The 12615-nt window shown below is 32.8% G+C and overlaps 1 protein-coding gene across 1 annotated transcript; it reads right to left on the bottom strand.

The window, feature by feature from the left end:
• Positions 1-505: 505 nt before the first annotated feature.
• LOC117682412 (heat shock 70 kDa protein 12A-like) lies at positions 506-10071 on the bottom strand. Its single transcript, XM_034449869.2, has 5 exons — positions 9917-10071; positions 7074-7395; positions 6729-6947; positions 5590-5749; positions 506-2141 (listed from the first exon to the last, which is right to left on the bottom strand). The coding sequence occupies exons 2-5, from the start codon at positions 7386-7388 to the stop codon at positions 1081-1083; spliced, it is 1755 nt and encodes a 584-aa protein (XP_034305760.2). The 5' UTR covers positions 7389-7395; positions 9917-10071; the 3' UTR covers positions 506-1080.
• Between the last annotated feature and the right edge of the window lie 2544 nt (positions 10072-12615).

Raw genomic sequence — 12615 nt, 5'->3', positions numbered from 1 at the left:
AAATCTTAAACTTTGGCGACAAATAGCTCAAAAACTAACAAAGAAATTACCAAAATTTTCATGCCAGCAAAACTATAAAATGTTACCGACAATTTCGCCAAATTTCATGCATCTATCATCTGTAGTTCCCGAGATCAACTCTGGACAAAAGACCCCCCAATTTTCAATTAAAGGGCAATAACTCATAACCGGAAGTGAATTTTAAAAATTTGAAAAAAACGTCTAGAGATATTAATATCATCTACATACCCTGAAAGTTTCATAGCAATCATACAAAAAATGTTCGAGAAATCTCGTGCACAAAATTTGCGGGAAAAAAAAAAATAATAATAAGAAACAGTAGAATAACAGAAGGGTTTTCCGTTGAAAAACGGAAAACCCTAAAAAGAAACCGTAGAATAACAAAAGGGTTTTCCGTTGAAAACGGAAAACCCTAAAAAGAAAAATAATCTTTCCCGCACAATAATAGAAAGGTCTTCCGTTGGAAACGGAAGACCTTAAAAAGAAACTGGCTGTCGTTGCAAGTGAAAATTAAAAATAAACAAGTTAAATACACGTCGACATAAAATACTAGCAGTATGCATGAACAACTTTCCCAAATGCCACTGTAAATAAATAGTCATTGTGGTACTTATATGGTAAATCTGTTGCTGGAAACACAACGGTTTTAGGAATTGGTAGCTGTCTTAAGTATTCTACATTCTGATGGTCAATAATCTAAAACGCTTTATCGGTAAAAGATTGAAGAGGATTTTATACAGTATATTATGAATCCTTGAATAGCGCTAGCCAGCCTCGCCGTTACAGTACATGTAAATCATGGACTCAAGCAGACGAAACTATGAGAGGACACTATAAAGGTATGATTTTGTGAATTAAGATGGTACATGTATGTTAAAGTATTTTTGACCTACTTTTAATTGAAAGAAGAATACCTCATTGAAAAGTGTAAGGTTTTACTTATTTATAAAGACATGTACATGTTGATATGACATAACATTTTTTTATAGTTTATGATCTGAAGAAAATGTAGGATGCAGGATAAAATCTTGTACATACAAATTATATGGCAGGCTTTTGCTAGTTTTGTCCAAGATAGTACTTGGCCGTCTTCTGACTTTTTGGTTGGTGTGCATTGAATTCAATTTCTGTTTCTCCAAAACACATCTTGATAACTATATCTTCATTTAGAAGAAAGCTATGTCCAGGTTTCAGAATATATCCAATAAAGAAACAATTTTCATCATCGACGTATTGGGGATTCGTTGCTGTACTAGAATAAAGTTTTACATCTCCTTTCGTCCCAAACGCATGTAAAGTATAAACACCTTCACCTTGATATTCTCCAACAGTAACCGTTTGATCAACTTCCACAAGTTTACTAAATATTTTCCCACATCGAATTTCCCCGTCTTTTTCATACTTACGGTTATCATCGTGCTTGGCTGGATTAAATGTTTCAAAAACATCAATACCGTAAGAGTATTTGCTCCGTCTCTGTCTAATTAGACTCGGGTCGTGACCAAAGATGACCGCACCTCGAAGAACGGACCATGCTGCCCCTTGTGGAATAATGGTGCGCATGTGTGGAAATGATGACTTAATCCCTTCCATAAGGATTAAAGACTCGGCATACCCACCGACAAGAATAATGGTTGAAATACTTCTTCCATCTTTTTGTTTAAATACTTTTTTAAGATGCTTAGTAATTTTTTTAACGGATTTGGCAAAGAACTTCTCTGCATCGCTTGATGCCAATCTCAATTTGTCCCCGATAAATGATATTTTGAATTGTTTTTTACGCTTTGTTGTAACATATTCGACAGACTTCAAATTTTTACCCGAATGCGTCCTCGTGTAGGTTTCCCCTATATCTGAGGGAATACGTACATTGAATGTTATATCAGACTTTGGTTTGATTGTTCTTTTAGCTGACTCAAACTCCCTACAAGCTTCGAAGAATACGTTAGGTGCGTTTTGGTTGAGATCATCTGTGGCTGTTCTACCAATCAGACATTTGATTAAATCAATGTATTCTCCGTCTACCCTAGTGCCTCCCCAATCCCCTCCTGTAGCTTTGATGAGTTCTTTGACATTGCCATCTTCCATGACTTGATGTGCCGTGATATCAATTGTACCACCTTTAAGAAAATAAATATATACACATTTTTCAGTAATTTATGATACAGAGTTTGTTTAAGTAAACAGGTAATATTAACAATATTGCCAAAACCGTACCCTTTATCTCGATACTTTTTCTACAAAAACAATTTTGTTCGAAGAAAATGAATGACAATGTTTCTCTCTTATGGTTTATGGTCTTTACACACAGACATTTAGAGATCCTTTTCACGTGGTTTAAGCATTCTGTACGTATGTGTAATAAATCTTTCTTTCTCTCACCCTTTTTCAAGTCACAATTAAAACTTAAATGTGATTCAAACTTATTTCATGTGTTTGACAACGCTATTTAAAATTATATTTCAGAAGACAAAAATGTGATGTTTAGAGATTTAATTTAGATTTTTAATGCATATTACTCAATTTGCTATGAATAAATTAAAATCGGTTAATGTTACAGCTCTGCCTTAAATCCCGGCGAATTCAAGGCTTGTACATGTAAGTACATCTAAAGAGACATTCTAGCTTTATTCTTCGCCTTCATGTAAACTATTAAAGTTCTTTTTTTTAAAATAATACTTTAATGCACTAAAAGATGTCTAAAAGAATGCAATCACTATAGGAACCTAAAATAAGGATTCGCATCACTTACTATAATCAATAAAAGGGAAGCTCAGATTTTGGCAATAACGATGTTCGAATTTTTTTTAACCAGATTTTTTAATGACTTATATTTTGCGGATCATTATATTAGATTTATAAATTCTTAACATTTGAAAAAAAATTAAACATTATTTCTCGAAGGCCGAGAAGGTTCACTCTGGATTCGAGATTCGTAAAGAGGGATTCACAATAGGAGATTCCAAATTTGAGATTTAATATCAACCGATGAAATCATGGATCATTTTAAAAACCTGGTCTAAAAAAAATGACCAATCGTATTTGATATTGCATATCATTAAATGTTATTTTGTCCATAGCAAAAACTATTTGTATGATTTAGTTTACAGAGAACAGACACAATTATTTAGATAAGTAAATCTTCTATGTATTAGCTCGCACCGTGTGTATTCCCTTCCGATGCGTTTTAACCCGAGTATATTTTATTCCCTATAAACCCGAGGTAATTTACTATGTAGTTTTCATAAGACCGGAATTTCCATTTAAAATGGAGGGGTCCGGAACTGATATGTCAAACTTTCATTGGTTTAAACATAACACGTGACTGTCGGATATATCTGTAAGTCCGTCTTGTGCGAATTAATAGTCGGCAATATGATCGACGCATCATCTGCTTATCTCGACATTTCATGATATTTAATCAATAATATTTACACTTGCAAATGTTTCCCTTATATAATACTGTTTGCGCAATATGCTGTTTTCTGTATAACATCATCATGGGTCAAGAGGTCAAAGTAGCGCATGAATAATCTAGGTCACTACTTTTTCTATTTGCAAAAGCTAACCGACTTGTGCTGAAACACACCTATTTAGATATCGTAATGAAAACATAATTTAGGCATAAAAAAATAAAAGTATCTGTATTTTGTTATACGAAGTTTTATTCATTCATTTTTTTAAAAAATACAACACTTATTGCGGGTATAAATGACTCATGTTTTAGATAACACATCAGGCCTGTAAACAAAATGTTTATGGATCGACAACGTAACGAGGCGTTCTTGAAAATTACAATCGCAATTTGTCAAAGGAGTTAATTCAGTTAAAATTCATTTCTGACTCTATTACAAGACTCGGTCAAAATTGCAAACGCAATATCACAGACCTTTCGTGTTTAGTCCATTCACGGATCACGGTCAAATTTAACTCCTTGTGCTTTTCTGTCCGATTTGTTCCGTGAAAAGAATTTCGAAGTTAAAATGGCTTTCCTCTATAATGTCGGAGGAAATCATTATGCTCTTGAATCTGATTTCCCCTGAAAATGCCTAAGTAGAATCTAATTTTAAATTAACTTTCAATCGTTTTTTTAAATTTCTAACCGCTCTGCGACCTCAACAGAGGTGGTACTACTCCGCCAAGCTTCAATCGTTTTTTTTCTTCAAATCTATAAGTGGATTTTCTTTTCTGTTTCCCTTTTTAATAATAAAAAAAGTGTTGTCTTGTCGAAATTAGTGTCATATTTATTGATCACGATAATCAAATTCTTGCAACTTTGTTGCACTATTTTTTGTTACGTCATCGTAATCGAAGTGGCTTTCTTGGTCATTACAAAAGAAAAAGTATGGAGCTTTGTTATTGTCATAATTTGCATAAAAGGTTTATTTTTGACTGGCTTCGCCTCGCCGTCTGGCGCCTTCGGGCTTTATGAGATTTGATCACGTGACCAACCCGTATTTATATCCCGATATACATCCAAAAATGTTAATAACTTTAAGATTTGATTGCTTGCATTTTTTTAAAATTTATAATTAGTTTTGTATAATTCATTCTATCGACAGTAAAGAACAGAATGAAATGCACTATTTGCAGGCATTGGTATCACACCTTAGTTATTTTTTATGTTGCCCCCCCCCCCCCAATAAATATTAAAAATGGACATTTAAATTTGAATTATATATGCACATTGTATTTTTGTTACGCTCTAAAGATGTATACATCCACTGCAAAGTTTTTTGTACTTATACTACTACACAACACATAGTCCGACAAATCAAGGTCGCTGTATGTTTAATCACATTTTAACATAAATAATTCATTTACATGTTATATTTTGTTTTCGTGTAATGCTTATTATTTCAAAAGCTATTGTGGATTTAGGCTCCGATGCTTATCTTTACTAAAAATACCCCCTCTTCTTCCAAATAAACATAAATTTATGTTTCCTTTTGAGAGTCAGAAACATGTTTGTCGATGAAGTTGTAAAACTTTCATTATTTTAGAACTTTTTTCGAATCATGATATCGGACCTTCATTGTAATCTCTATTTATATAGGTCGATCTTTTCATTAAAATTCGTATTATAGCTAAAATTAATATTTTACTTTTATTATCCAGATTAAAAGATTTTTTCATTTTTTTTTCTGGCGATCCGATTTTTACACAATAATATGCAAGAAAAATATACAAAGGGCAAGCAAATTCACTTAGATTCGCAAAACACACAGTATTATCACTCATCTAATTATTTATACTGTCTATGGTAATTAATCAAAATTAATTAAACCATTGAAAACCTTTACATGAGAGAAAATATGACATTTATTTGTACGTAAGGACGTGTACAGACCATGTGCATTTAAAACATTAGATATTGATTGGGTACATGTTTTAAGATCTACGATTTAATTGGTTTATTTAGACATTGAATCTCGAATGAGCCTTCTTGGCTTTCGTACTGACTTAAAGATATACGTCACAATATTCACAGTACCTAAAGCAATTGCCAGTTAACACCCTATTTACCGGATTTCAACTTCCTAATTTTAGAATAAATTCATTACAAACCTCCAGCATCGACCACAATGTATTTTGACCCAGGAGAGAATGTTTGAAACACATCGCCTGTTTTTCCATCCACACTTCTTTCTAAAGGAATGTGTTTAACATACATGGCCGCCGCTTCAGGCTCCAATGCTATTGTTAGCATCTCAGTGTCTATTCCTGCCTGTGTGACAAATGATTGACACTCTTAATATACAAGTATTGAACAATGTAATTTGAAATATGAATTTACTTGAAAAATGTTTACACAGATATCGATAAAAAAAAATAGCGTTATCATTGTAGCGTTAACTGATGCAAAAAATTTCTGATGGGACCAATAATTTTTGTGTTCGTTTAAAACACGCAAGTACACAAGTACTCATTAAGACTACATACTTTTAAACGCTTAAACACAACTTTTAAAAACGACCTTTGCACATAACCCTGTCATTTATCTACTCTGGCAGTAATTTTGTTTGTCAGAAAATATGCATGAAATATTGTACGGTAAAATCTTCCCGTGTATACTAAAACAACAAAAGGGTTTAATATTCGACAAATTAAAAAACAAAAGTGGATACAATTTAATTTATTATTTTTTACATTTAAAAAAACAATTCTGTACTGAATTGTCAAATTAAATAGTATTTAAGGGGAGAATTTTCAGAATTCTTATTTAAAATCCCCCTTTTATAGACCAATCCATCAGCAGGAATCATGGTTTAATTAAAGAGAATGGTTGTACATGGTGTGAAAAATGCCTTTATAATGACGAATTGAAGGGCGGTTTCACACATAATTAAGGTTTTCCGGTTAAATGGTTTCCCAGAAAAAGATTTGTAAGGATTTTCTCTGCATAATATATTAAAGATTCGACCCTCTATTGTGTCCTGATTCTACCCATAAAGATCATAATTTGAAGAAAGAAAACGAACGTAAAACGTAAATCTACACTGGTTGAGGTTACAGCTTCTCTGGCCAATGGGTTTTAGAGACGATTTTATTAAAAATGTATCTCCTTGTATTCATATGTTAAAATTCGATCCACAAATATGCATTTTCTGCAATATCACCACCTTTATAGCCCACGCATGAATCACTAAAGACAGCATTTTGTTGTTGAATAATATCGTACAGTTTATTTAACAGATTACATGTACCCCGACAGCGGCTTTTCGCATGAAGGCTTTGGCCGGGTCTGACCATATAGCTGGTACCGTGAGTATCCACTTGATGTCTTGCAGGTGGATTTCAGATTGTTGCTTTCTTGCATCGTTAAGGAGAGAATCTATCAGGTATTTGAGAGACTCGGTGAATACAATCAAAGCAGCCATTGGTTTTCCTGTTTCATCTTCAAGATATACTTCTTCATCGGTCGACTAATAGGAATTTAAATAAATATAAATAAAATATCCCGTAATGCATATTTCTTTTAAAAACCAAACAGGGTAACTCTGTCAATAAAGATACAAATGGTAAATTTAAAAAGAGCTTTCAGAGTTTACCTGAACATCATAAAGAGACATTTTGAATCTTCGGAAAAAGTACCAGTTCATATGGTCTTTGTCAAGTATAAGATCCAAGTATTTGGCCTCAGCCTCAAAACCAAATTTGCTGAATTTCTTTTTTTTAGTAAACAAAATACATGTTGATGTCTTGTTATTCATCATTGAACTTGTTGGATCCACCCACTGTTTTAAAAACGTATTTGTTGGGTCTCTCTTAAAATCATGTCTGGTAGAAAAAGCGTATCCAGAATATGTTGTTCCGAAGTCGATCGCTGCAACCAGCAAGTAACTGTCTTGTTTGCCTGAAGCCATTTTGTATCTGTAAGGTACATTCATCTGGTTATTATTAAGTGTACTCAGAACATGTTGGTTCTAGCATTTTGCTCATGTAATGTCATTTGGTGTGTGCGTTTTTTTTTTATCTTATTGAAATCAATGTAAAGATTGTTAATTTTCATTTGAATTTATCGGGAAACAATGCTTGATTAAAAGGAAAATGGTCCATTTCTGCTACTGAAAAAAATTTAATAAGACTTTAACCACTCGATCAAGTTAGATAAACAAAATTTGTAAAAAGAGACGGTTCAAGTATTGCGAAAAGCAAGAGAATGATACCCTTTCTATCCATCTTTCTCTAAAAAAAAAATTTTATATTTACATTTTCCCATGTCTTTGCTTGTGATAACACTACCTATCGATTTTGTACTATATAACCCATAATACAAATGAGGCCAAATTAAGGCACCAGCGGGGTTTGTTTATTTATAATAAAATGTTTAATCGTACTATGGCTTAAAATTATATAAATACTGTGGAATCATCAGATTTCGTGGTGGCTCAGTTTTCGTGGAATTCGTGGGTACCTCTCATCCACGAATTAACAACCTCCACGAATATACAAATTAGGTTTAAAAAGTCATATCTCCCTTTGTAGGTGTAATAGAATACACGAAATTACGTCCCCTTGAACCAGTAAAATTTAAGCAATCCACGAAAATTGGCCCCCACGAATTTTAATGATTCCACGGTATAAGTAATAAGGAATCATTCTTGGAATATTATGAGATGATAATTTCGGTCGGAGCGTGGTCAAATCTATCATAAAACCCTTCGGACTTTATTGGATTTGATCACCCCCGACCGAAATTATCACCTCATAATACTCAAAGAATGATTTCTTATTCATTATTTAGACTAAGATTAAAGAGAGTTGCCTTTCTCCTCCGGGGTTGAATGATTGATGGCTTTCACCTCCTAGTCCCGCTACTCTATGTTTTGTTCGAATGTGCAGTATGTTCTTATTTTCGACTGCTTTTCGTGACATTTGAATATAATTGTTAAAATGAAAATTTGATAATGAAACTTTTCACGGCCGATGTGACTAGTACTGACTACACCACTGTAAATAGTATTTCAAGGGGGAAAGATTGAATACATTAATTTCTTGTTTTAAAATGTTTTAATGTATTTTTAATTTATGTTATCAATAAAAAAGTTTCGTTCCATGTAATGACTAAAACGACCACCACTTGCGAATCATACGCACATGCGTATTTAAAGCAAAGGCGATGTTGTGATGTCCGAACCATATTCCTAGTATAAATGTGTTCTAATAAAATTATTTTATTCTAAAATCAGTGATGGACAGCACAGTCCTTTGTAGACCTTAACAATGGTCAATATGTAGATTCGCTTATTTACTAAACTCATATAAAGCGAAAGCTGTGTGTAAAGTACAGTGCGTATGAAATCACGAACAGCTGAAAGCCCCCACCACCTCCCCCAACTTACCGGCATTTCTTCACATAACAATTCCAGTTCGTTATTTTATCTAGTAGTATAGATACTACGGAAAACATTTTATATTCATTTAAGAATGAATAAATCTTGTTGCGTTTTTTCCTGTTATTTCATCTCTTTAGTTTTAACATTTCACGTTATAAAAATAGTTTCATTTTTTTCGCAGATTTAAAAGGTTATTAAAATGGTGATGACTAATCGCCGGAATTGCGACGGCGTATACAAACTGACCTTTATAAAAAGGTATGTTCATATAAAAATGTTTAACATAGAAAAATTTTTCCAAAATGGGCTTAGGTCAGAATCACTTTGTGGCATAAATGGTTGCATAAATTTTATTTGTTAAAGTTTTTTTTTCATCCTGAAATATTTACAGTCATTACGGAGTGATGAGTGCAGGGCTTACGATATGATAGAAGAGTGTCTGTTCAATGAATTTTTAAATCTGCTTTATTTTCCAGAGCACGGTATTAAAATCTTTAAAAAAACCCAATAATAACAACTTCGAATTGGTATATATGACCGGTTCGAAAGAAGTGGCCAGATTGCATGTCCGATGACGTCTTAGTCTTAGACATTGCAAATATTCCGGTTAGAAATAAGAATAATGGTAGATGAGCAAGTAAACATTGGATTAAAATAAACAGTTTTCACTTTTAAAGTATCAAGAAACTGCATTAAGTTCAAACTGCATAGTCTTGTTGCAATTGAGAAATGTGTTAATGTTTTCAGATAATCTTTTAGGATTCGACGGAAGACCTCGTCGTTGTTTGCGACTACGTAAAACTTATTTCTATGAGATTATTTAAGATTATTAAAGACCAATTTAAGAACGTTCTTGGCTAAAGTTATCGTACACATCAGTTGAACTGATGTCGAACAAATATTAAATGTCATTTTCCTATGACATAATGGCATGCCCTTAGAATTCATTTCTTTCATTTTTACATGTAGTACATGTTTTTACGGTAAATTACATTAAACTATGCAAAACACATTTTTTGAAATTATATAAGATCAGTTATATACGATACACTTACCTGTCTTCTTGGTCTGATTATCCTAGTTTGTTACTAGGAAGTTATATACAAACCGAAAGTTGGCGGACCATATTATTAGCATGCTCAAAGTACGGGTCGTGGCTCTGCGTCCTGATCAATGCGCAGTAGAAACGAAGAGTGATCTCTGTTGCAGCGCGGTTAAGTTTCTTGCAGCGCCACTTGCAATTGAGATATGTTGGCGCGCTTATGTATCACACATAATCGCAGTATTGACGCAGTAATATGGCAAGTGCGTTTATAAGGATATCGTTTTGGTTTTTTCGGATGTCAGTGCGTCACGAAAATGTCTTCCACAGTCTGTGAACACGAGTCAGCACACCATGGGCACGATAAAGGGCACTCGGTTTGTTTGTTTGTTGTTGTTGATTTTATTTTTTTTGTGAAAAATTATATAATATTTGTGTGTTGTTTTTTTCTGTAGAACAAAAAAAAAGGATGCAAGCGGAATTTCTGAAGGCAACTGTTGCGTATTTTCAACCTTTACGTCAAATCGTGAATAAAGGGTAGCAAGTGTTACGAAGCATTTCAAATTTGTATAATCTCCCTGCAAAACTTGCATTCGAAATTGTTGACATCTGCATTAAAATGCTAGTTTGAAATTATGAGCTTTGATAGTAAAAAAAGGGTCGGTCAAAAGCATTTTAATTTATAAGAGGACAGACTCTAGTAAATTAAACACATTACCTAATCAAAGGGATTTTGTTGTTTTATTACAGATTAAAACTTTTCGTCTTTTCTGTATATGTATTCTTGTGTATTGACCGTTTTTAAACTATTGAAACCTGAACTGCCAGTCAACTGACTGCAATCTCTGGGACCGCTGGTCAATGGATTACAATATATTAGTCCACAATATTTCAGGAAAAAAGATGAGGGAATGTTGTAATGATTTACTATCGTTCTTTTGCCTCCTCAGGTGTTAAATAGTTGTATGTTATGTGATACATTTTCAATTTTTAAAACCCGTTGTCCACATCATTGCTGCAGCATTTGACTAAAGTGATTTGCATGGTAAGGAATGGTGTCTAGAATATTTGTTGCAGAGATCCCGAAAAATATTATTACTACGAAAACTTATGTTTATACAGCTTATCCTTTTCATTGGGAATAAAATGACAGAGTAACGAATAAGAACTTCAAGAAGAACTACAAGAGAAGTACAAAAGTATGTCCAATAATGCTATTTTCTTTTTAGACGGGGTCACGTGAATAGAAGAGGTTTGTGGTGGAATCGAAATTAAAGTTCCCAAACGCAATGTGCCATTTTTGAAAAAAATTGTTAATTTTATTTTGACAATCTTTCACCTGAATACTACCAAACTTCGATTCATGTGCAAGCCGAAGTTAAAATCGGGACGGGTTATACACAGATGTTTTTCAAATTAAATAGGTGTTTCATTGGCTTCCAGTCTACTTGCGGTATGACTGCTGTTCGTCATTAAAGGAATTTTGTACGAAGAAAATAAAAACAAGTCTGAATTTGCCTTCTCGTTCGTTGGCTCTTTAGTTGATTAAACTGAATTTAAATTTTAAACAATGCATTGTAAGCATAATCTAAAATAGATTATACATTTTGGAAGACTTATATATCATATAATATATAGTATTACAATATTATCGATTGAAGAACCAAGTTAAATGTTAATGTTCATGTTTTCCGGCTTAGTTGGAATCAGGCTTGGAGTGAATTACATTGTAAAAAAAATGCATTACATTACCATTGCTTCATGAATTAAATTACCATTACTATTACTTAATTTTCTTGAAGTAATGCATTACATTACCATTACATGAGTAAAGTAATGCATTACAATTACTTTGTGAAAAGTCGATTAGTTTTAAAATAGTAATTTAAAAACTAAATAAAGAGTTTTTGTAAATATTTGATAAATAAAACATGCTTAAAATATTTACAGGTTCATGCTCACTATCAGGTTCAAATTTGATGACTTATACAAGATTGCTGTTGCACTTGTAGTTCTCAAAGTAAAGTTGGTCCCGTAACATTTACACGCTAATGGCGGGGTTGACAATCTCTGTTATTTATGTCTCTGATTTTCGGAGTATGATTTTTAATGAAAGGAACGGTTGTATTGTAATGTGTGTAGGTGACGAGTTTACACAAAAAAGTAGTAAGTGGCGAACGGATTTATTTTTACCTATTAATTTTGCATGAATCGCAAATGGAGAAAATCGTGTCGGATAAGTCGGTCTAAAAAATCAAAATGGCGACCGTGACAAATCTTTTTATTGTCAAAGTTCTTGGAATCTTATTGTAAAAAAAAAATATTTCTAACGTCAGGTGCCTGTGTTTATCGGTATACAAACGTTCACTTTGTTTGTTAATTCAGTATTTTAGAGTTTTCGGGGTTTTCATAAAACTTTTATTACGGATACCGTCCGACTTGTGGATTTTCCCTTGGATCACAAAATTGAATAAATCTAATGATTAAAATCAAAGTACTGAAGTACTGACGGGAGTTGATTTTATCGATTATCATATATTCTAAAATCAACTTATCTTGCGTTGCAATTAGTTTTTAGTCTGTATTTAAATTACGCACTTTTTATAATATGAACTTTAATTAGACTTTTCAGACAAGAATTTCGAGAAATCTCATATGAATCATGTTGTGTAATATTTAAAGATAGATTTCAAACTATGTATTAGTAATCGA

This window comes from Magallana gigas, chromosome 4 (genome assembly GCF_963853765.1).
Source record: "Magallana gigas chromosome 4, xbMagGiga1.1, whole genome shotgun sequence".
Lineage (NCBI taxonomy): Eukaryota > Metazoa > Mollusca > Bivalvia > Ostreida > Ostreidae > Magallana > Magallana gigas.
Note: the sequence above shows the minus strand (reverse complement) of the source record. Positions and strands in the feature narration are given on the sequence as shown.